A 26,445-nucleotide genomic window follows, 5' to 3' on the forward strand; every position below is an offset into this window, starting at 1 on the left:
GCCCCCAACCTGGGACCTGGCCTGCAACCCATGCATGTACCCTGACCAGGAATTGAACCAGCAACCTTTCAGTTTGTGGAATGATGCCCAGCCTACTGAGTTGCACCAGTCAGGACCATTGTAAGTTTTTTGTACATGTTCTTTATCAAGCTGAGGAAGTTCTCCTTTATTCCTAGTTTGAGAGTTCTTATGATGAGTAATATTGGGTTTTGTCAAATGCTTTTTCTGCATCTAATGATATTATCGTGTGATTTTTCTCCTTTAGCCTGAATTACTTAACTGTTTTTCAAATGTTGATCTATTTTATATATGATTGTATATAACTTTTATGCATTGTTGGATTTGATTTGCTAATATTTTCTTGAGAACTTTTATACCTATATTAATGAGCAGTATTAGTCTGTAGTTTTCTTGCCTTACAATGTCTTTATCTGATTTTAGTATTAGAGTAATTCTGGACTCAAAGAATTACAAGTTAGGAAATAGTCTCTCTGCTTCTATTTTCTAGAAGAGACTGTAGAGAGTCAGGTTAAGTTCTTAAATGTTTGGTAGAATTCACTAGAGAACCCATCTGGGCCTAGTGCTTTCTGTTTTAGGTTATTAAGTATTGATTCAATTTCTATTTTTTATTCAGTTTCTTCAATATATTTAGACCTAATTCAGATTGTCTATTACCTGATCTTTTAGTAAGCCCAATATGTTCATTCTATATCTCTTATTAAGTCCTTTCAGTGGTTTCATGATTATCTTCCAAGTTTGGTATATGTCTTTTAGTCCATTGTCATCCTTTATCACTCCCACTCTCTGCAGCTCTTACTACTTAACATTTTCCCCAAAACATCAAGCTTTGTCATACTCCTATATGTTTGCAAAGGCTTTTCTATATTCCTACAGCATCCTTTTCTAACTTGTATTTATCCTACTAAACTCAGCTCTCTGTAGAAGCCTTTCCTGAGGTCTCCAGGCAGTTTAGCTGCCCCATTCAACTTGTACATAAAAACAGAAATTATTTTTTAATTACAAAGAAAAAAATTCAAACTTTTAAATAGTTATTTTGAATTCTCAATGTAATTCAATATGTACAATGAAATAAATTATAAAATACTGACTGTGTTGTGGATTATGTCCTTTACAAATTTGATAGCTAAAACAGACAGATTTTGACACAGCATATCAACAGTGATACAGATACTGAACAAGAAAGTATCATTTCAGGATAAATCAGGATTGAAAGCAAACTTGAGCACTCATTTAGGTGTATGCTTAGATATGTCATTTCTAAGGAATGAATTATAAAATATTTGAGTTTTTAAATTTCTTTTTCTTTACTCAGAACGATTAAGAACTTAAACCTTGGAGTCATGAAGACTTGGGGCAAATGCCACTTATAATTTGTGAGATGTTGGGCAGGTGATTACACTTAGTCTCAGTTTTCTCATGGGATAAAAATAAATAGTAATTGGTGGTGATGGTAATGATATTACTTGAATTATTAAAAACAGTATCATTATATAGGCCTTTCTTTCCTTCCACAGATAGTGTTGGAATTTTTTTTTTTTACCACAAATCCTTAGTGCCATGCAAATAATAACCTGTTGAATAGAGAACCCCTTCTCCAATATAGTTCGCCTTTATTCATTTATATAACTTTGACAAAAATAACAGAATATGATGGACACTAGATGGAGCAACATTCCAAAGAGAGTAATATCTTCCCTAACCAAGACTTTTAATATTTATTTAAAAATTAATCATGTCTAGAAAAAGAATGACACATAATTTCAGGTTACCTGGATGCACTTTTCAGGGAAGAAAAAGTGGGTTTGAACACTTCAGAGATGTAGATATGAGAAAACAAGCTTGACAAAGATTTGGATACACCACAGTCATATGTGATATTGTGGGCTGATATGCCCACTCCCCCAATTCATACGTTAAAGTCCTCACCCCCAGTGCTTCAGAATGTGACTGAATTTGGAGATGGGGTCTTTAAAGAGGTAACTAAGTTATGATGAGGTTATTAGGGTGGGCCCTAATTGAATATGACTGGTGTCCTTATAAGGAGAAAATTTTGATACAGACACATAGAAGACAATGTGAAGATGCAGGAAGAAGAAGGCCACTTACAAGTCAAGAAGAAAGGCCAGGAATGGATCCTTCTTCAGTCCCTTTAGAAGAAACCAACTCTGCCAAACCTTGATTTGGGCTTCTCACCTCCAGAACTGTAAGAAAAATAAATTTGTTGTTTAAGCCAGTGATTTTCAACAAATGTGCTGTGAGAATTTTTAAAATATGCAATATCAGACTATTTAGTCAGGGGCACTGACCTCTTTTTCCTTAGATTGTCAAATAAAAATGACAGCAACAAATACAATAGCCATCTTGTGTGAATGAATCAAAATAATACCTTTTTTTTGTCAGATGGGCAAAAAATATATTTTTTGGTGTGCTGCACAATTTTAGCAATTAGTTTACATGTGCCATAAGATGAAAACAGTTGAAAATCACTGGTTTAAGCCATCCAGTGTGTGGTACTTTGATATGTAAGTCCTAGGAAACTAATACATGTGAAAAGGAATACTAGAATATAAGCTCTATATATTCTATACGAGGGCAGGAATTTTTGTCTTTTTTGTTCATTGATGTATCTCAAGTACCTACAACAATGCCTGGCATAAATAGGTGTTCAATAAATATTTGCAGAGTCAACTAATAAATAAAACAGGCCAATAAAATTCTTCCCTTAGATGACTCTATTAAATATCACCAGTGTTTCAGTAATGCTTTTTTATTGTCATAACACCTGAGAACTTGGACTCCCAATGCTCCTACCAAGTGCTGTGGTGTAGTGCATCTGCTGCCACAGCCCAAAACTATAGAATCCTCTGGTGAAACTCTTATGATTCAGTTTCTGGAGCAACTTCCTTATGAGAAGAGCTAAGAAGATAAAAAAAAAGCTGCTGTAATACAATAAATGTAAATTAGTCCACATAGAGAAACAGATCAAAGTTATTAGTTCCATCCTGAGGAAAATGCCACAAACAGATTAACTTGCTGGCATTGTCTTTCCCTCAAAATATCTGGTTAGCTGATTTCACTAAAGGCACTGAGAACAGCCCGGACTTAAAATTTAAAGTAAAAACATGAGCAAGGACTTTGCTGTTGTTCTTATTAAAGCATTTCTTGTGTGGACACAGGAAAAAGACTAATTAAATTTCCTTCTGACTTATTCAATTACAGATTCATGGTGCATGTCTGTTTTTAAACTGATTTCCATGTCTTAATGTAATCACTATCACCATCAATCAACACTTAATTTGACACCCTAAATATGCTAGGGTAATAATAGCAAAATAAAACAAAAGAAATATGGAATATATAAAGTACTCTGACTTTAACTTATATGCAAATATCTTTTAAGTAACAGCGAAAGCGAAAAAATAAACCCCACCAAATTATAGGTCTGTTAGATGTGATAAACTTATAAGTAATTCTCTTTCTGTTCAAATTATTTGTAATTTTATATGTCTCTCTTTCTAAAGCATAAAGTTTTCAAAATCCATTCTAACTTCTAATCATTACAGGGAGAAAATTTAAGATTAGAAATTCCCCTCAAGGGAGAGGATGATACACTAATATTTATTTTTAAAGTATGTTTAATCAATACATTTATACAGAATATACATGAGAAAGCCAGAATCCACCAGTTTCATAGGCAAGTGAAATTCAGCATTTTGAAATAAAAAATCTGGAAACTCTCATCCATTCTGGAAGTAATTTAAAAATTAAGTTAAAGCTTGTTCTGTTTTGGTCTGGGAATCAGCTCCCAAACTGATGCAATCTGAAACCAGAGCCAACAAGTGTTTACCAAAGCCCTTGTTCCAAAGAGAGAAGCATTTTCTAATTCTCCAGAAGTGATGTGGTTGGGATAGCGACAGACTTAAGCAAAGGTAGCAGGCAGGAATACAAACATGAAATTCATTTTGAAATATTTTCTTTTCCAGCAAAATGAAAGCTAAATACTTTCTCACAATAAGCAGTTTGCAATCAAGCGCTCCTCAACTAAATCGACTTCACTTTCCTGGAAATCACAGCATAAACACGAAGTGCCTCTGGGGCTTATACACTGCAGAATGGAAAAAATGAAGCTGTAGGCTTTCTCAAGGATGATTCAAAAAAAGAAAGTTCATTAAATTACTATATCCCCTTCTTTATCTTGTCTGGGAGGCTTATAAATCAAGTGAATGCACTCCAACCCCAGGAGTATAAAGTTCTTAGTCCATAAGTGATTGGAAGACACCTTGAGAGCTCTGCATCAGGCTTTATCACATAGTAGACTCTGCACTCCATAGCACTCTCTTAACACTTGTCACAGTTGTGCATACTCGTTTCAGCCCTGACCAACACAAGGCTCCAGAGCTAAATCAGAAAGTCTATCATTTCATATTACCCAAACACCATAACGTGTTAGGTATTATATAGCCAAATATTGAGCACATTTAAAAAAAAGAAAAAGAAAAAGAAGAAAGTGCTTCTCGATTGGAATAGCTCTGTATCTTTATTGCCGTGGTGGCTATATGAATCTATGCGTGGTAAAATGGTAGAACTATGCACACATCTTAGGCACTGCCAATTTCCTCTTTCCTGTAAACTGTCTGACATAACAATTGTGGGCAACCAAGTAGAGGTTGCACATAACCTCTCCATCCTGTCTTAACTTCCTGTGAACCTGTATTTATTTCAAAATAAAATGTTTTTCAAAGTGCACCTTGTGATGTCTATCAACATACTTTGAACACTGTGCGTTAGAATAACTCATGGGGGATAAAACATAGCCTGCTATTCCAATGTGAGGTTTCAGCCACAACCCAGGCGGTAGCTTGATGTTGGGAATAATTTGCACCTGCTTTTCCTCTGCCTGGGATACCCTTTCCGACCTCCAGCATTCCGCACCTCCTGCCCCCTTTCCCATAGCTGGTACCTTCTCATCTTTCAGGTCACATCTCAATGCCACCTTCTTACGGAGACCTCCCCTCCTCCCCTAACTAAAGTGGATGCCATCTGCTATTCTCGCGTTCCCTTCACCGCATTCTTAGTCACGTGTAACGGTTTAGTTTGTTTGTTGCTTGTCTGTCCACTAGACTCTAAACTCCCTGAGGGCGGCACTGGGTCTGTGCCTTGTCCACTGTACCCAACAAAGAGCACGCGGCTTGGCAGGAGGAAGGTGCTCCAAAGGACGTTGTTTGAATAAACGCACTTCACTCGAATTCACTCCCTTGACTCGAGGGAGGTCACCTGAGTTCCTTCCCTTCACCTCATCGGTCCTAGAAATCAGGGATTGTCTCAGAGCCCTCACTTTGACCAATGGGTGACGTTTCGCTTCCTTTCCTCCACTCGGACCCACCAGTTCAGGGAAGGCGCCATTCTCGTCATTCATTCGTCTGCCCAGAAGGGCGCCTTTTCCTTATTCGCAACTTTTTATTCGCAGCTGTTACTCAGGCCTTCCAGTCAGCGGCCTCCCCAATACCTTCAGCACCTGACCCGTGCCTCGCGACTTCCCTCCTCGTTTCTTCTTTCGGGTGGCGCCCTTTGGCCCCTACCCCGGCGGCCTCGCGGGTCCCTCACCCCGCTGGCCACGCCCCTCAGCTACAGGACCGCGCGGGAAAGGCACAACCCACGACCGCGCGGTCACCGCCTTTGGGCAGAGGGTGGGGGGGTGTGTCCTGTTTGCTACTGGGCGTCGATTGGCCTGGCTGCGCGGAGGGGGCGGGACCGCAACCAGAGTTTCGAAACCCGGGTCTGCTCAGAGCATTCCTTGCTGCGCCCGGTCTGGCTTCGTCGATCAAGGCTCTACAGCAGCGACTCCGTCTCTGGCAGCATGTCTGAGAAACGGCAGGGATCGGACACCCAAGCCCGGCGGGGCCCTGACACCTTCAAGGGTGAGCCCCGCGCCCCTTAACCCTCTCCTCAGGGACAAGCCCCAGCCGGAAGCTCCCAGGCCAGTAGCTTGGCTGTGCGACCGCTACTTAAATCTGCGGTTTCCTCACTTGCACGCCGAGAATGACGAACACTGCTTCACGGGCTCGGGGGCCAGGTCTAGGGATGTTAGGGTGCAGAGTGAACTTCAGCGACGTGCCCGGCACGCCGTGGACGCGCCAACGGCAGGGCGCGTTTCCAGGACGCAAAGCTGTCCCAGGGGCCCCCGTTATCCAGTGCTTGCCAGGCCCTGTACCAGAGCTTTTGGTTCATTATCTCCTGCCCAGCACGCGGACGAGGAAGTACAAAAGGGACTCGGGGCCAGCGAGTGGTGGAGGCGGGGCTCACACCTGCACTGCACACCCGGGACCCCGCATCTTCCCCGTCGGCCGACTCCCCCGCCCTCCCCGCCCCATCTCCTCGGAGGCCACCTCCCCCACCCAGCCTCCGCCCACCCCCGGCGCGAGCCCCCGCCTCCGGCCGCGGAAAGAATTCCTGTTCCCCGACTAAAAACCCCGGCCAGTGCCGTGTCCTGTAATAAGCAAGGCCACCTGTGAGGTTTTGCTCCCAGCTCCCGACGCAGAGTGGGCCGTATTTGGGGAAGAAAATGAGAAGCCTCTTCTTGGCATTCATCCGGCACCTCTTCCCCGCTTCGCTTCCTACCCCGTCCCCGCCCTCTCCACTTTATTTTGTCCCAGGGACCCCGCTTTGGTTCCTCACAGGGGTCTCTTAAGTTCCCTCACCCTGCCTCGCATCCTGAAGGCAGAAACGGTGAGTGGCTCAGTGTCGTTGTCCTGTGAAGGAACAAGTGCCCTAGAGTAGACTATCACCTTAAACCATTATTGGCTAACTCCTTAGGGGGTTCAAAAAAAGAGGCGACAAACCTCTCAGGAGACTTTGGTTCCCTCCCAGGGGCTCGTAGCCACCCAGAGGAGTTATTTCTATGGATGGAATTTCAGACACGATGACAGTGAAAGAAATGGAGGGGACAGAGTGGGCTTTTTCAGCACCCCCACAGAGAACGCTGCAGGGGTCAGGCCCAAATAACGCCCATTTTTTATGACAGAATCTTTTATTACAAAAGCATAAGCATGTAATTCTGTAACATACACTATCACACTCAAGCGCACCATGGGACACCTTGGGTGAAAGGTTCAAATTACAACTATAAATGATTACACCCACATTATTACCTTACCAACCACACTCCCGCAGGCGTTACTTCTGCCAGACCCTGTATCTTGAACTCATCTATTCTGCGTATTCCTAGAGCCGGTCTTGTCCACCCACCCTGTACAAGCCCCGTTTGCCTTTCCCAGCGATCCTTGTCTTTAGTTCCTTCCCAGGAGCATCTGAAGAATTATCGAAATCTTTATCCCTCACTTTTCTCTAGTAAGCACCTTGTAGAGCTCTCCTCCCAAGTCAGGAGCGTAACAGGGTGGCTATACTTGAAGAAACTGATACTCAGAGGGGTTAAACTACTTAAATGTCACACAGTTTATATGGAGCCATATTTTAAGTCTGGATTTGACTAACACTTGAACATAAAAAAATTGTGCCATTCACTCTTTTTCTAGGTAGGAAAATGGGCAGGTCCCTTTTCCCATGGGAGACTAAAGGACTAACAATATTAAAAGTTTGGAGACACTGCAGTGGGAATTCTGTGTCTAGAAGTTCTTTGGGAATAAACAGGATCGTTGTGCTTAGTTAGTGTTCATTTATTTGTTTTTTGTAGTCACTGACCAGTTTTCACTTTGAAGTTTGCTTTACAAATCTTTTAAGAATATAGTGAAAACTGTGCACCTTCTCCTCAGAAAATTATATATACAAACAAAATTTGCTCTGTTACTTTTTTTAAACTTTCAGCCATTGTTTTGTTTTCATTGGATTATTTCAGTACATCAGCTACACAATCGATAATAGTATTCTTATCAGTGCAATAATCATGCAGATTGATCCCCGTTTCTTCTGCAGATGCTACAGGAAAACCTCTTGTTCAGTGAAAATATTAGTGAAAAAGTCTTCATTTATTGCAGTCACTTTTTAAAGAAATGTAGACTTTACGGGATCTGAACTGGTAGAAAAAGTCTTTACTAGAATGTATTGAGTGCCTACTACATGCCAAACACAGTCTAAGTGCTTTACAAACAGTATCTAATTGCAGTCCTCTAACAACTTCACAAGGAAGAAATCACTGTCCAATATTTTACCGCAAGGAAACAGGCTCAGAGTGGAAAAATCACATACACCTGAGTGTGGTGAAGAGCTAGGTTTCAAACTTGGGCTATCCGGTTTTCCAAACCATTTCCCTATCCTAGAGCCACCTCCAAAATGCATATCCAAACTGAGAACCTTGTCAAACATCAGTATTTCACTGAATGTGAGAGACAAAAACAAAGTACCCAGCTTCAATCTAGACCTCTTGAATAAGACCACTCCAGTGGGCTGCTTCTGAGGGAAGCAGTGGATATAAAAGCTGATACTTAGGAACATAAATATGACCAAACCTAGTGCAAGACTAGTTTTTCTTAAAGCCAGTACATTCATTTGGTAATGAAACAATGCAAGTGGGTTGCAAAGAAATGTATTATAATTAGGAGTCATGTCAACAAAACAAATCCTTTAGGGAGAATGCCTGAAAATAAGCAGAAGCCAGGGACTGATTTGTTTATTTCAGTTGTTGCAGCCATCAGATTGGGGAGAACTTTGTAATTTCTTCAATAATTAATTTAGTTAAACCATCACTGGTCATAAATTAATTCAGATGGAGGACCAGGTCTACAAAAGCTGGCATGTATCTACTTTTTTAATGATTAATTAGGTTCTTGGTACCACCTGATGGTTTAAAAGACAGTTAATAACTTCCTGGCTAACTTTGAAGAAAGATAATTTTTAATGTTAATAAAGTGATAGAGATTGGATTCAATATCTGTATTTTAAGTAAGTATGGAAAGACATATTCCTGAAAACTGCTGTTACCATGAAAAAGTGAGCATCTCTCCTCTGTCTCCCTGACATTCGTGCATACCTCTAGCATATCTAATACACAGTATTATACTTGTCAGTTATAATCACCTTTATTAGACCAGAAAATCATTTGAAAACATAGATTGTGCCATTCTTTGCTGTAATAAGTTCAGTATCAAGTACATAGTAGGTTTGCAAAAATGTTTGTTGAAAGAAAAAAGAAATAGAGGTGGGAGATCAAGATCTTCCATGAGGTAAATCACATTTTTAAATGTTTGGCTTATGTTAGTGGAAAAAGTTTCCTGTCTACAGTTTATTGAGTTTGTTATAACCCAAACTGTTGATTTTAGGCTGTAAACATCATGTTCCCTATTATATGTTCTTATTACAAGTTTTACTGTTTTCTGGGTTTATATTGTTAATAAGGGGATTATAATTGCCAAGAAAATATATTGTACCTAATAAGGAATCTCTTTTTAATTAAAATGTGGAAAGAGAGAAGTTAGATATTACAGTTAATAGAAAAAAGTGTCAATTTTCTATTGACACACATTCATTCTTCCTTCCTTTTTTTAAAATTGATTTTAGGAGGGCAAGGGGGGAGAGAAACATCAATTTTGTTGTTCCACTTATTTATGCATTCATTGGGTGATTCTTGTATGTTCCCTGATGGGGAATCGAACCCACAACCTTAGCTTATCAGGACTACACTCTAACCAACTGAGTGACCCAGTTGAGGCCTCCTCAATTCTTTTTTAATCCTTGTCTGTACTCTGGGACTGGTGAAGAATTGAACCAAAACATTTGGCCTGACATTTCAGTAGGTTATTCTTAAAGGTGCAAACCATCAAGTGTTTATGCTAAAGTATCAGTGACAACTATATTAACCTTATTCAGTTGTGAAGTTCATATAGTGTAGTAAAATAAGAGTGGAAGTTAGAATTCAAAGATCTGAGTTGAGATCTCAATACCATCACTTACAACCTAGGTCACCTTAAGCAAGTCTTTCCACCTCCGGAGTTAATTCCTCCTCTATACATAGGGCATATCATATTTTGCCATGTAAAATGCACATTTTTCTCCCAAGTTTTTTAGGGAAAAATAAGGATGTGCATTATATATGGGTAGTACTAATTCCATATCTATATAATTTTTTTCTTTTTTCAAAATATATTTTATTGAATATGCTATTACAGTTTTTCCAATTTTTTTCTCACCTTTCTCCCCCAAACCCCTGCCTGGTACCCCTATCCCCTCTAGCATTTCACCCCCCTTAGTTCATATCCATGGGTTGTACATACAAGTTCTTCGGTTTCTTCATTTCCTATACTATTCTTAACCTCCCCCTGCCTATTTTGTACCTACCAATTATGCTCCTTATTCCCTATACCTTTTTCCCCCTTCTCTGCCCTTCCTCTCCCCACTGATAACCCTCCATATGATCTCCATTTCTGTCATTCTGTTCTTGTTCTAGTTGTTTGCTTAGTTTGCTTCTGTTTTTGTTTTTTTAGGTTCCATTGTTGATAGTTGTGAGTTGTCATTTTACTTTTCATAGTTTTGATCTTCTTCTTTTACTTAGATAAGTCTCTTTAACATTTCATATAATATGGGCTTGGTGACGATGAACTCCTTTAACTTTACCTTATCTGGAAAGCACTTTATCTGCCTTTCCATTCTAAATGATAGGTTTGCTGGATAGAATAATTTTGGATGTAGGTCCTTGCTATTCATGACTTTGAATACTTCTTTCTAGCCCCTTCTTGCCTATAAGGTTTCTTTTGAGAAGTCAGCTGATAGTCTTATGAGAACTCCTTTGTAGGTAACTCTCTTCTTTTCTCTTGCTGCTTTTAAGATTTTCTCCTTATCTTTAATCTTGGGTACCTTAATTATGATGTGTCTTGGTGTGTTCCTCTTTGGGTCCAACTTGTTTGAGATTCTCTGAGCTTCCTGGACTTGTATGTCTATTTCCTTTGCCAGATTGGGGAAGTTTCCTTTCATTATTTTTTCAAGTAAGTTTTCAGTTTCTTGCTTTTCGTTCTAGCACCCCTATGATTCAGATGTTGGAACGTTTAAAGTTGTCCCAGAGGTTCCTAAGCCTCTCCTCATTTTTTTAAATTTTTACTTCTTCATTCTGTTCTGGTAAAATGTTTATTTCTTCCTTTTGTTCCAAGTCATTGATTTGAATCTTGGTTTCCTTCCCTTCACTGCCTTCCCTGTATATTTTGCTTTCTTTCACTTTGTGTAGCCTTCACATCTTCCTTTTCTTTGCGGCCATACTCAATCATTTCTGTGACCATCCTGATTTTTGAACTCTGTATCTGATAGGTTGACTATCTCCTCATTGCTTAGTTCTTTTTCTGGGGCTTTGATCGGTTCTTTCATTTGGGCCATATTTCTTTGTCTTGGTGTACCTGTTATGTTGTAAGGGTTGAAACCTTAAGTATTTGCCAGAGTGGCACAACCCAGTTGGGTGGGTTGTGGCACTGTACGTGGGGAGGGGGTCAGAGAAGGAACAATGCCACTTGCTCGGCTCTCATTCTGCTTTCAGTCACTTCCCCTGCTACCCACAAGTGAATTGCGCTCTTTGAGGGGTGCCCTGGTGCTGATTCCCATGTGGGTGGGCTTGTGTACGTCCATCAGATTCTCCTGTGAGACTGGCAATTTCTTCCACCACTGCAGCCCCACAGGTTTTTACAGCCAGAGATCTGGAGTCTTTCTTTTCCTGCACTGGACCTCTGGCTTGTGCAGTCCATCTTGCTCCTCAGCTGTCCCTCCTGGTTTATCCACACTCAAATATGCGACCACCCTGTCCGCCAGCTGCTGCCCCGCCACGTGTCCTTTCCACCCCAGCTGCGCTGCTCCACTCCTCCTACCAGTCTGGATGAATGTTTCTTCTTTAACACCTTGGTTGTTGGACTTTCATACAGTTTGATTTTCTGGCAGTTCTGGTTGTTTTTTCTTTTTAAATGGGATGCTATCCTTCTTTTGGTTGTGCAAGGAAGTGAAGCATATCTACCAACACCTCCCTCTTGGCCAGAAGCTAAATGTTTTTAATTCTTTTATTTATACATATGTGTCAAAAGTGTAACTCTAGAAAGCAATTAATGATATCTGTATGCAAAATAATACCTGGGAATACTATAATTGGTTTTGTTTCTAAATGTAAATAAAAAAATTGAATTACAAAATTAAAATGAAAGATTTTTTTTCCTGAAAGTTTGGGTCAAAAACATGGGTGCACATTACATATGGCAAAATACAGTAATGTTACTGCAATATCTATCTCCCAAGGTTGTGAGTATCAAATGAGAAATTTTATGTGAATGTTCTTTTGCAACTTTAAAATGTAAATTATTAAGATACTTAATGGGGAAAACAAAATTAAAAAGTTACTTATTTTTTCAGAAAGCCTAGTAATACAAGAAATTTCAAAAAGTTATATATGAAGATGGTCCAAGAAAGTTTAGAAATCTAACTTACCTCCCCCAATGGTGTCCTGTTTTCCTCCAGAGATAGAGTCCCCAAGCAGATTGTTAGTCTTGATATTTTCCCTATGGTGTGCAGGTTCCAGAAGATAATTCACTTAGTAAAAAGTTTATTTCTATAAACTATACCAATAATGATCTTAAATTTGTGATAATAATAATAATGGCTACTATTTAGTGAACACTGCCTAAATATCAAGCATTTTACAGTTTCTCATTTAATCTTCATAAGAACTTCATAATTACCCCTCTTTTCCCTCATTTTATTAATGAGAAAATTTAGTGGTAGAATTGGAATCTGACACCAAAACTTGAAGCAAGCTCTCAGCTACTGCTTAGCTATTAAGCCTCAGCCAAAGAATTGGGAAAACCCTATGATTTAGTTTCCTTATGCCCCTGTTTCCTACATTTTTAAATTAAAAGGATGTTACTCTATACAGACTTTTATGAGAAAAATTTTATAGATATTTTTAAGATGTCCAAGTGCAAGAGCTGAAAAAGAAAAAAAAAACAAGAAGTAGGAGGGTTTTGTTTTGTTTTAATATATTTCAGGCCTAGACTAAAATTAATTAACTTAATACCATTATAAAATTGTTTTCCCCTTACATTTTTCTGAACATAACTGTTTTTGTCTTTCCAGACATGGACCATATTCAGCACATTCTTCTACCTTTCTGGATTCTCTAACTTCACAGATGGAAAGGTCTGATTTTCAAGAGAAAAGAACACTTTGAGAAAAGCAGTATGACAACTGCTTTGGGACGGAGATTTTTTAAAATTTTATAGGAATTATTTTTTTACCTTTTTCAAAAATTTTTCCAGGACACTGCATTCAACACAGTTTTGTTTTAATTTCAGATGTACAGCCATTGGATAGACATTCATATACTTACACACTGTTCCCACTGATAATTCAAATATCCGCCTAGCACCATAGACAGTTACCACAACATTATTAACTATATTCTCTATACTTTACCTTACATCCCCATGCCTATTTTGTAACTACCAATTAGTACTATTTAATCCCTTCAGCTTTTTTCACCCTGCGCCCCCAACCCTTTCCCATCTGCCATCCATCCGTCTGTTCCCTATATCTCTAAGTCTGTTTATATTTTGTTTGTTCATTTATTTTGTTCTTTATACTCCACATATAAGTGAAATCATATGGTATTTGTCTTTCTCAGTCTGGCTTATTTCACTTAGCATAATATACTCTAGGTTCATCCATGCTGTCACGAGTGATAAGATTTTTTTTTTTTTATGATGGAATAATATTCCCTTGTGTATATGAACCACAGCTTTTTTTTTTTTTTAAAGACTTTTAAATTTATTTTTAGATAGAGGGAAAAGGAGAGGGAGAGAAACATCAGTCGGTTGCCTCCATACGCACACTGACCTGGGTCACACCCACAACCCAGGCATGTGCCCTGACCAGGAATCGAATTGGTGACCTTTTGCTTTGTGGGATGACACTCAAGTAACTGAGCCACACTGGTCAGGGCTGTACCATAGCTTTTTTATCCATTCATCTATTGATGGGCACTTGGGTTGCCTCCATATCTTGGCTATTATAAATAGTGCTGCAATGAACACCGGGGTGCAACCTTCTTTTGAATTAGTGTTTTCAGTTTCTTTAAATATATACCCAGAAGTGGAATTCCTGGGGAATAAGACAGTTCCATTTTTAATTTTTTGAGGAACCTCCACACTGTTTTCCATAGTGGTTACACCAATCTTGATTCCCATATCCTTGCTACCACTCATTTGTTGATTTATTGATGATAGCCTTTCTAACAGATGTGAGGTGGTATCTCATTGTGGTTTTAATTTGTATTTCTCTGATGATTAGTGATGTTGAGCATCTATTTGTGACTGCTGACCATCTTGGAAAATAGACACTTTGGAAAAGTGTCTATTCAGGTCCTTTGCCCACTTTTTAATCGGGTTTGATTTTTTGGTATTGTCTGAGTTCTTTATAAATTCGGGATATTAACCCCTTATCAGATGTATCATTGGTGAATATCTTCTTCCATTCAATAGGCTGTCTTTTTGCCTTGTTGATGGGTTCCCTTGCTGTGCAAAAACTTTTTAGTTTGATGTAGTTCCATTGTTTATTTTATCTTTTGTTTCCCTTGCCCAAGGAGATACATCAGAAAAAAATATTAGAGAAATGTCTAAGATTTTACTGCCTATGTTCTCTTCTAAGATTTTTTATGGATTGGGGTCTTATATTTAAGTCTTTAAGCCATTTTGAGTTCATTCTTATTTATACTGTAAAAAGGGGTCTAGTTTCATTTTTTGCAGGTATCTGTCTAATTTTTCTAACACTATTTATTGGATAAACTCTCTTTACCCCATTATATGTTCTTCTCTCCTTTGCCATTAATTAATTAGCCATATAGGCATAGGTTTATTTCTGGGCTCTCTATTTGGTTCCATTTATTTAAATGTCTGGTTTTATGCCAGTACCATGCTGTTTTGATTACCATAGCCTAGTAGCATAGTTTGATATCAGATACTGTGATACCTCCAGCTTTGCTCTTTTTTTTTTTTTTCCTTCAAGATTGCTCTCACTATTCGGGTCTTTTATGTTTCCACACAAAATTTTAGATTATTTGTTCTAGTTCTCTGAAAAATGCCGCTGGCTTTTTGATATGGATTGCATTTAATCTAAAGGTTGCTTTGGGTAGTATGGACATTTTAACAATGTTTATTATTTCTATCCGTAAGCACGGTATATGCTTCCATTTATTAATATCTTCTCTGATTTCTTTCTTCAGTATATTATATTTTTCTGATTACAGGTCTTTTACCTCCTTGGTTAAATTTATTCCTAGGTTGTTGTTCTTTTTGTTTCTGTTGTTGTTGTTTTTTTTATGCAACTGTATACGGGGTTATTTTCTTAGTTTCTCTTTCTGATAGTTCATTATTGGTGTATAAAAATGCAACTGATCTATGAATATTTATTTTGTATCCTGCTTCTTTACTGAATTCATTTATCAGTTCTAGTAGTTTTTTGGTGGAATCTTTAGGGTTCTCCATATACAGTATCATGTCACCTGCAAATAATGACGGTTTTGCCGGAAGAGGTACTCTTATTAGCCCTATTTTAAAGCACAGAGTTAAGGTGCTTTCCTAAAATCACACAGCTAATAAGTGGCAGAGCCACCTCTGAAGCCTATATGCTATATAGCTTTAACAAGACCAAAATCTCTTGAAGACAGAGACATTGCATAATTAACAAATGTGTTCAACGTTATTTAGGGAGGATGAAGTGCTATAGGAAATTAAGAAAGGGGGGCCAATTTAAGACTGAGGGATTCAAATTTAAAGTTATTGAGTATACTCTCATCTTTTTTTTTCCTCTTTATTTTACAGCTAGAAACGTGAATGAAGGGAAGCTACAGAAAATCTTTAAGATGCTTGGGAAAGAAAATACTTATACTTAGTTTCTTTATTTTCAAGCTAAGCAAAGGATTCTGTTTATTTCAATTTTAATTGAAACCCTTTCTTAAAAGGATTAGTCCATTTCTTCTCCTTAATATCTCACAGTAAACATATTTTAAATTTTATGACTCAAATCACGCAATGCTTAATCACTATCAGTTCTTTTGAACTATTGTTTATAATTATAGATGGTTAATAATAGGAAAGAAAGGGTATAGTCTTCAGTCATGGTTCTTAGCTTGAAATCATCTGCCCTATAATAGCCATTCTAGTCCAAAGAATAACGTTTTCCCTAGAGGTCTAAGGATAAGGGTATTCAAAGAACTGTAAACCATGCCTAATTAAAATAATGACTTGAAAGATGGGTTGGAGTGTGTGCTTGTTTGCTTGGAAAACTTCTGCCCAAGTGAGCTGCAAGTTGTGATCTCCAAATAAATACTGTCATGTTTTCTGCATATATTTTATTGTGACCATACCACATGCTAAATTCTGCCTCTCACTTATCTCTGCCTGTCTTAATCTTTCTGTCTGCAGAATACCACATTCACTTTTGTTGTCCCTCTCCTCTTTAACTCTTTTTCTCCATTTCCTTTAGTTTTCCTTTCCTCCTGTTGTTTCCTTCACATCTTTGTCTCTTCCCCCTAAAATTCGAGTCATTTGAAAAATTGAGTATAGCAAAATTTTGGTCAAGGCGTTTTTATATTCACTTACTTCATCTGCCCTTTTGCCTGTTTTCATCTTGAATTTTTGTTTTTCAGTTCTGATAAACACCTTGTTTCAAAACAAGCAAAGGAAAGAGTAACTGGGAATCTGGGAAGTGTACTGTTAATTGAAAAGCTGGAAAAAGATCAAGCGTATTTAATTTATGAAGTCTTCCCCCTCAAAGAAATAGCTGTATGACATAGAACAGAAATAGGTATAAATCTGGTCAACTGCCTGTTTTTGTATGGCTCACAAGCTATAACTAGTTTTTACCTTTATGAATTTTTTTTAAAGAAGATTTTGTTACACATGCGAATTATATGAGGTTCAGATTTCAGTGTCAATAAGTTAAGTTTTATTGGAACACAGCCTTTCTCGTTCATGTATTGTCTGTGGCTGCTTTTGTGGTACAATGTCACACTATTCAGTAGTTGTGACAGACTTATGGCCCACCAAACCTAAAATGTTTATTTTCTCACCTTTCACAGGAAAAGTTTGCCAAATCCTGACATAGAATTATTGATGAGGAATAGTACTGGTCAAAAAGAACATAATACCCTGAATGTGTATGCTTTTAAGAAAAATTCAAAAATTGACATTGGACCTACTGTTGCCCCATAGAAAGAGCTGTTAGACCCAGGTAGAAGTGTGTTTTTGAGACAATTCCTAGCTATCCTATCTTTCCCCACTCAAACTGTCCTTGAACATCCTTACAACATGACGTGTTTCACTTTTATTCCAGGAAAGAGGAAGGAAACGATTGTCCTTTTTACATGTCGGTACTTAAGTATTTTAATAATTCGTTGGCTAATTCATTTCTTTGTGTGTGTATGGTAATGCATTTGAATCTGAGTCAGACTCTTAGATTGTGTAAGACATGTTTCTGGCATTTCCTTGAAGAGGAAATTTTTAAACTTCATAATAAAGTTGCATTAATAAATGGAATGTAAAAATTACTCCATGTGATTTCCAGTGCATAGGACCAAGTTCAGTAGACCTTAACATAAATCAGCTGACATGGGATCATTAACACCATACAGTGCTCTGAAATTATGCTTTATTATCATCTTGAAAAGAATATTTTACTGCTTTTCTGGAAGCTAACCACACAAAAATTACTTACAATTGGTTTTTATCATTTGTTTCATGTTTTTTGTTTGTTTTCTTTTGTCTGCTCCCAAAAAAGTCTTTTGCTTTATTACTTTTGGACTCCTGGAGGAATACTTTATATCTACTTTACAGATTTTTGTAAACATTAGAAGTAATGTATATAAGGAACTAGGGCTTGTGGCTGACATGTAATAAACATTCAATAAATGGTTTTTTTAAATAGTAGTAAAAGATACCTCCAGAATAAGATAAACTTAAGAATTATGTAATTTCATCTTTTCAGCAAAATTAGTATACATAAGAAGGATTATGGAAACTTTGCAAAAAGTATATTCAATGCAGTGGAGTTTCTAATTGAGAAAATTGGGCACAACCAAAATGTTCCATCATATGAGACAATGGAATATTATTCAGTATTATTATTATTTAGACTCTACCATTTAGCCTGTAAGTGTAGATGACTAAGTGTTCGTTCATGGCCTGGTGGAATTTAAACCTCACCTGAGGAATGTGATTTATGTACATTTTTGAGCTATAAGCAAGTGGGAAAGAATTTTGAGAGTTGAAAATAGGATAGTTTTATTTTAAAGGCACTAGAATAATGTGAAATGACACCATTTCCCCAGTGTATACATTCTGATTATTTCTAACTGAGCATTTTAAATATGAGAGGCCAGACCCAGTTTTTAGAATATCCACTTAATTAATTGTTCCTCTTGATTGGTAATTCCGTATACTCCTCTGAGCTTCTCAAAAACATAATGTGGCAATGGAAACTAAGCACAAAAAAAAAAAAAGAAAGAAAGAAAAACTGGACTAGGCTTTCTGGCTTTTTCTCATGTAGATCACAATTCAATAATTTAGTAAATCAATATATAAATGAACTTCTTGAGGGCCTGTGAATGTCTAAGCCTAGTCTGGAAGGAGGGAGACATGAAGTGAGGGGAAAATTAAGTAGTTTAAGAGGCCTTATCAAAAAGGATAAATGCTACCTAGTTTCCCATTTACATTGTGAAAATTTGAACAGTGGAGTAAAATAGGGGGAATTACACAAGACTGCCATCCATATTTGTTGTGCACTGCCTCAACCCTACAAAGCCGGTCTAATTATACTTACAGGTGAAGAAACTAAGGTTCAAAGAGGTAAAGGTCACACAATTAAGAAGTAACAGAATTTAAATGGAAACTTAGATGCTCCCTATTCCCAGGAAATCCCAATCTCATAAGGGATATAAATGCACAATAAACTAAAGTATTAGGCAAAATACAAGTGCCATAGGAGAAGTTAATAAAGTGCTATCAAGATTCAGGGGATGGAAAAACACATCTACCTGGAAAGCTTAGTAAGATTTTATCTTATTCCAGCTGTATGCTGGTTACTGTGCTAGACATTAAGAATATAAAGATGAATAATAAACATCCCTGCCCTCAGAGAGTTTATAGTCCAGTATATTCGGGACCCAGCTATGAGAGACTTGGGGTAGTACAGGGGTATTTTAGAAAGCTGTGAGGTAAGTCTTTGTGGCCAGTCGGCTCCTTGTTTGGAATTCGTTTCACTTTGGAAACCTAGGCCTGAATCTGAAAAAGAGCCTTGAGACTATCCTTTTCTATAAATAGACATAGCTGGAATTAAGAGGACTTCCTCTGTAGGAATGTCAGATTTCACTCTTAGAAATCCTACCTTGCTTTCCCAGTTTGAATGTCACCTTAAGAAAGTGCTGCAAACGCAAACTCCTTTTATGAGGATCTTTTTTTAAATTCAGAGGCAAAGGGCAGGGTGAATCAATTTAGAACATGGGCTTTGGAGTAAGATGACCTATGTTTCATCCCAGGTCCTCCATTGCCTGACATTGGGAAAGTTGTGTTGCTTTGTTTACCTCATTTGTAAAATGGAATTAAAAATACTTTAGAGGGCTTTGTAAGCAGTAAATTAGATACACATCTAAAGTAACTTAGCCCAGTGCACTTGGTGTATGACGAACCACCTAAAAATAGCCACTGTGATTATTATCAGTTATCGTAATAATACCTGATCTAGGCTTCTCCACAGCACCACTGTGGCCTTGCTTAGAATATTCTCTCAGTGAATGTGGTATACCCTCAAAATTATAACTTAGAAACCTCCAGAATTAACTTAGATCGCTTTTATTTAAGTATACATAGGGATGTTTACCTCACAGTGTGACACAGGATCAGAAGACTGTGAAGTCACAGATAACCAAAATACTCTGTATCTCTGGTTTTTCATCCTGTGTTTTGGAGCAGTTGACCTGTGTCTCTCTTTTTCCCGTGCTCCCAGCCTTAGTTCTGCTTATTTCTTGGCCTCCTGTTTATTCAAACCCAGTCTCCCTGCTATCTTTGCCCCACCTTCTAAGCAGTGATATGTGCCTGGCATATCTCTTCCCTTCTTGCCAATCTCCCATTATTAAAACAATTCCTGGAAATAGAGCAGAAGTCTTCTGTGGTTGATAAGAAAAATGATAGTATCTCTTGGCCTATTCAGTCCCTCTATGCTTCACAAAAAAAAAGATAAGCAAACGAAAAAGGAGGAAGACACTGGATACCGGAAGTGAAGGGAATTTCCCAGGATGACAGTGAAAGGCAATCGCAGCGAGAGCTGGGTGCACCAGCTGAGAGAGTGAGTCCAGCCAGACAGGGCTCCAAGAGAGACTCTTTGTCGGAAGATGGAATTCATAGAGTACCTGACCCTTCTGAAAGATGTAGACAATTGATGAAAAGTTCGAGGTTAAATTAGTAAGTACATTGAAAACTAAACAAAGGGAAAATACAAGGCCTTGATTCCAGAAAAAGAAAAAAAGTTGTATATGCAAGGAAAACTGTACTTCGTGACATGGCCTAGCTTTGAATTGCATTTCTATATTCATGATAATATAAAATTTGATATTAACCTAACCAAAATTATGCAATTGGAAGGATGGGTAAAGAAAGAGCTCATAAATTACGGTGTGTATACCTAGTGAAATATTTTATAGGTGTCATTTTTAAAAAGAGGATCTAAATGAGTTTATCGCATATCATATGGTCTTCACCTTTAAGTACCCTGTACCCTTGGCTTAAATGCCCCTTTCCTTCCTTCCCCTTTCTTCTCATTGGTGTCTTCTTGAAACACTACATCCCACGAGAAGGCCCTCTGACAACTACCACCGTCACCTGCCTGCTTCATCCCACTCTACTCTCGCCTCCATCCCAGCTGTGTGAGTTACGCCATCCTGTGTGTTCGTAATATTCTGCCCAGATACTCTATATCTGCACTTACCATATACTATTATAATCTATTTACCTTCCCCTTTAAGCTTTAACCTTCCTGATAGCTACGAGTGGTTCGTTCTTACTTTTATGATTTCCGTGCAAAGTACAGGGCATATTCAATATTAGGTACTTAGTAAGTGATTGCCGGAAAAGGAAAAGAATAATGTGGCCCTGGCCAGTGTGGCTTAGTTGGTTGGAGTGCTGTCCTGTGCACCAAAAGTCGGGATTCGATTTCCGGTCAGGGCACATACCTAGGTTGCAGGCTTAACCCCGAGTCGGGTGTATATGGGAGGCAACTCATCAGTGTTTTTGTCTCACCGTGATGTTCCTCCCTGTCTGTCTTTCTTCACCCTCCCCCTTTCTTTTTCTTTAACATTAATAAACATATTTTTTAATTAAAAAGAATGAAAGAATAATGTGAAAAATACCTGTGTTTTGTTAAGTGGATTAGGGACACTAGCACCTACACTTAAGGTTGTTATGTGGATTAGATGGGAAAATTCATGTAAAACATCTAGTATAACAAATGCCAAGCATAGGTGTTCAGTGAATAATAAGGATAAAGATGGTGGTGATTGTGCTAGTAACAATGATAAGAGCTGTGTATTTTTTGTTTTCACAGAGAGCTCCTTTACAGGCCTTGGAGTTTGTGGATGGCTTTTGGTGTTTGTCTCATTATTGTTCACACTCATAACTTTTCCAATATCGATATGGCTGTGCATAAAGGTAAAGAATATTTCATTCACCTCTGGAAAGGGGTCAACTCCTAGCTACATAAACCCACTTTGTGTATGCATGTGTGCAAGAGAGAGAGATCACAGAGGCCTATAATTCTTTTTCTTCCATCTTTCCTTTGGAAAATTCACTCTAGTCACCTATTACAATGGAATCTTAAAAGTTCTTTTCAGCCAGTTTAGTCGGTCCTTCCTGAGGCTTAAATAAGATCCGCATTGAACGTTTTTGGCGTTGGGAATATGGGGTGGTCCTGTGAGAAGCTCTCCAGAGTCAGGGTGCTGAGGTTTGACTGCTGGCTCCATTGTTTGAGGTGTGACCTTTGCCGCTTTTTCTCACTTGTAAAATGGGCCATTGGGAGGATTAAATGACTTACTGTGTTTAAACAGACTTATCGTAATGCTTGCCACATGGAAAGTGCTTCCCAAATGCTGGTTATTTTTCTGTACAGTTATTAATACTTTGATAAATGGCTGTCATTTATCTATTCCTAGAAAGATAAGTGTGCTACAAGAATTATTATAATTTTAGAAATCAGGAGACAAACTAGGAGACCTTTAGCTTTTTATTTTCTGTATTAACAATGCACAAGTAATTGAGTAATAATGTTAATAGCTGAGGAGTGAGGTTATAGATTTGCTTCTGTATATTTTTCTATACTTTCCAAGTTTTATACAATGAATAGCTATTGTTTTTATAACTAGTTAAAAAAAGGAAATAAATATCATACCTGGTGGGGGTATTAATCATTAGACCTATTATTTGTAGATATAATCTGGATTATAGAGAAGAAAATAGAGGCATGTAACCTCTTTAGAGCAGAAACATATATTTAAAAAGCTATGCATATAAATACTTGTACTCATATTAAACTTTTATTTGTGTTTTTAATCTAGATCATAAAAGAATATGAAAGAGCCATCATCTTTAGATTGGGTCGCATTTTACAAGGAGGAGCCAAAGGACCTGGTCAGTATTGGGATTCTAGATCGTTTGCCTGGAAACTGAAATTCTTCCTTTCATTGATGTGATTTCCCTTATGAGGTTCTCTTCTTTGTTGACTTAGAAAGGAGTTTTTCGTATAACAGAAGTTGTATAACAATAGCAGGGGTGCTAGCCAGTCTTGCTATAACCACTCTTTCCTTCCTTCTTTTCCCCTCCCCTTCCCATTAGAGCTGATAAGATTGTCATAGGCCAGGAATAGCTACAGCGGAAGCTTAAGCATGAGAATCCCTACTTAAACAAAGGCTTTGAGGCCTGGCTGCTGTGACGCAGTGGACTGAGTGCCAGCATGTAAACTGAAAGGTTGCTGGTTTGATGCTGGTCAGGGCACATGCCTGGGTTGTGGCCAGGTCCCCAGTTGGAGGCATGGGAGAGGCTGATGTATCTCTTGCACATCGATGTTTCTCTGCCTCTCTTTCTTCCTCCCTTCCCATCTCTCCAAAAATAAATAAAATCTTTTAAAAAATAAAATAAAATAAAGTAAAGGCTTTGAGTTGTTTTTTGGCAAACTTCAGTTAAGCTCCTTCTGTTTTCCAGGCTCTGGGAATTCAACTGGAGACTCTAACACAGTGGTCCCCAGCCTTTTTGGCACCAGGGACTGGTTTTGTGGAAGATAATTTTTCCATGGACCGGGGATTGTTTCGGGATGATTTTGGGGGTGGTTTCAAGCACATTACACTTAGGCTCACCTCCTGCTGCATGACCCAGTTCCTAACAGGCCCGGACCGATACCGGTTCGCAGCCCAGAGTTTGGGGACCCCTGTTTTAACACAATTCCTGCCCTTAAGGATCTTACTGTCTAGTGGTGGGACACCAACAAGGAAACAGATAGTTACAGTTCTGTGTGGAGTATTATGATCCAAGTAACCTTGGAAACCCAGAGAAGAGTGACTGATCCAACCTTGTCAAATGAGACAAGGCTTTCTGGAGGTGGCAACTTCGCTGAGTCTTGAGGCACAAAAAGGTACTAGGGGAGGTACTCCTGCCAGAAATAGCAACGTGTGCAGAGCAGTAAAGAGGAGAGTATTTCAGATTCAAGGAACTGCAGGTTGCTCAGCCCAGCCAGAGTGCCCAGCGTGGGGAGAGGGGAGCGGCAGAAGAGGTAAGCTGGCGCAGGCCGTGCAGAACCTTGTACGGCTTGGTCCGGAGTTTGCATTCAGGGAAGATCACTCTGCTTGCAGCTTAGAAAACAGATTGGAGAAGAGACACTAGAAGAAACAGATGACTTGGGAAGCATAGGTCTAAGTGAAAACAGAGCGACAGTCACAGTGGAGTAAGGAAATGAAATTCACAGGCCTTAGAGAGGACAATTAAGGACAGAAAGTAAGCAAGAGGAGTAAAGGATAATATTCCTAGCTTCTGGCTCATTTACTGATATAAATGGATGGCTTACAGTTGATTAGGTTGATGCTATTAGAATTGAATGGAAGGTAAACTGATTAGGTGCCGGTATCTCCCTATAATCTTCTGTGGATCTTTATTGCAGGTTTGTTTTTTATTCTGCCATGCACTGACAACTTCATCAAAGTGGACATGCGAACTATTTCATTTGATATTCCTCCTCAGGAGGTAAGGTGGTCTTTTGCTGTGAATAACTGAGGCAGCATGTGGGAGGGTGCTTGACGGTGAGAGGCAGCGGAGTGCAGGGGTTAGAGCATCGGTTTAGGGCCTGTCTGTGTTCACCACTTTCTAGCTGTGTGACCTTGAGCAAGGTATTTAATTTCTCTCAGCCTCAGTTTCATAATCTATAAAATAGAGATTATAATAAAAGACCTACTCTATAGGGTTCTTGAGAGAACTAAGTGAGTTATGTGTAAGATACTTCAAACAGTGGCTGATAGTTAAGTGCTTGTTTTTATAAAATGTGGTATAATGTTAATGTAATAGTAATGTTAGCATTATTGTCATTTTTACTACCACGTTTCTTCTCTCTGGGTTTTCTGACAGAAAATCCTGTTTAGTATGGTACTCTTCTTCCTAAAGGTCTTGACTTTATTCTAGATAAATTGGCTAAAAGCCAGAGAATTAGAAACTGCTTATTTGGCCTTTTAGATAAAGTACATAATGTTTTAGATTAGTAATTATTTCCTGCTTTTTCAAACTACTTCACAAATACTATCACAGTTGAAACAGCAGAACCCCTACCTAGAAAGCGTATAGCTGCTCTGAGACCACGGAACCCCTCCAGACTGCAGTGGCTGACGCCGGACGACGGCCCAGCTCCTTGGATTCCGGGTCCGGTGCTTTTTGCACAACTCCATGCTACGTGCATTCTGTATTAGCTCCCTCATGGCCCTTGAAGTAAAGAGGGCCACGCTGGTACTGATGTCTACGGAGGCCTAATAATACTGCAGACAGAAGGCCTAAAAACATAATGAAGGGAGGGACAGAAAAATACTGCCAGTGTTTCCTGGCCAAAAGCCAGGTATCTACCAGGGTCGTGGAGCCTGGCCATGTTGCCTTCTCTTGTCACAGAAAGCCAGAAACCAGCCTTGGAACTTCCTTGCTACTACTGAGCCAGTTAGTTGGTGAGGTCAGACCTCATCATCTGCACATAGGCAGTGAAACCAGAAATTACTTTTACCCTGAAGAGCAAGATGGAGAGCATTGCTATATCCCCTGCATGTCTTTCCATCTTTCAGGAAAGGCTGACCCTCAGAAGGAGCTCCTTTCAGAGTAGCTAGGAACTCTGGCGTGTCCCTCTATAGCGCTGCAGGCATCTGGCAGGGTCGCTGCCTGCTTCTGCCTTCCAGCTGCCCTCCGCTTTCTTGCCAGCTGTGGAATGCAGAGCGCATTGGGACTTGGCAAGCAGTCCTTTTTCCGATCCCCTGGTAGCCTGCTGTGAAGAGAGATAAACATGCAGCCTAGGATAAACAGCGGGCAGAGAGGCGGCAGCATTAGAAAGCTCCAGCTGCGGCCAAGTCACAGTGTCAAGAATTTGTTTAAAAATGATATGCATTTTTCCCATCACCTCATGGGAAAGAATTAATTTTCACAGAAGATGGTAATATACTATACATTTATTTATGAATCTTCCACCTCTCTTTCAAATTAGAATTATATATTTAGAATTATATTTCAAGTTAGAATATATATAAAAAATGGATTACTGCTTTGATGCCTGGCAGGACTAAACAGTTGTGTCATATATAATTGGCATTACTATTTTCTGTTTACGTAGCTCTTAATACTTTCCAGAGAGCTTTGTTCACAAAGGTTTTCTTATTTGATCTTCAAAGAAATCTTTGTAGAATTGGGCAGTCTTATTAGCCCCGTCTCACAAGTAAGGACTCTCTAGGTCAGTTTTAATTTTTTTAATCCTCACCCAAGGATATATTTATTGATTTTTAGAGAGAGAGGAAGGGAGAAAGATAGAGAAACATCAATGTGAGAGAGAAACATCAATCAGTTGCCTCCCATACAGGCCCTGACCAGGGACTGAACCCACAACCTAGGTGTGTGCCCTGACTGAGAATTGAACCTGCGATCTTTCAGTTTGTGGGACGATGTTCCAACCAACTGAGCCAGAGTGGCCAGGGCTAGGTCAAACGGTTTAAAAGCTAGAGGTCACCGAGGGAGGTATAGGCAGAGTTGAAACTGCAGGTCTCTGAACTCTCACTCCCGTGTTCCTCATTAATCACTGTGTTCCCAGGACCACATTTCAATTTAATTCATCTGTCATTGATTGACAACTTGCTATGTATCAAGCATTGTGCTAGTGATAGAGATACAGGACAAATGCCCGCAAGAA

The 26,445-nt window shown here is 38.8% G+C and overlaps 1 protein-coding gene across 1 annotated transcript in view; it reads left to right on the forward strand.

Moving 5' to 3' along the window:
• Positions 1–5,805: 5,805 nt before the first annotated feature.
• The window catches only part of STOM (stomatin), a 29,155-nt gene continuing 8,515 nt past the window's right edge, over positions 5,806–26,445 (forward strand). The window contains exons 1-4 of the mRNA XM_054584458.1: positions 5,806–5,939; positions 21,583–21,686; positions 22,589–22,661; positions 24,181–24,263. Coding sequence (XP_054440433.1) covers positions 5,879–5,939; positions 21,583–21,686; positions 22,589–22,661; positions 24,181–24,263 — 321 coding nt within the window. The 5' untranslated portion in view covers positions 5,806–5,878. The remainder of the gene's footprint in view (positions 5,940–21,582; positions 21,687–22,588; positions 22,662–24,180; positions 24,264–26,445) is intronic.

The sequence above is a fragment of the Pteronotus mesoamericanus genome, unplaced genomic scaffold (genome assembly GCF_021234165.1).
Source record: "Pteronotus mesoamericanus isolate MK-2021 breed Mesoamerican mustached bat unplaced genomic scaffold, CSHL_Meso_final contig_78, whole genome shotgun sequence".
In the NCBI taxonomy this organism is placed as follows: domain Eukaryota; kingdom Metazoa; phylum Chordata; class Mammalia; order Chiroptera; family Mormoopidae; genus Pteronotus; species Pteronotus mesoamericanus.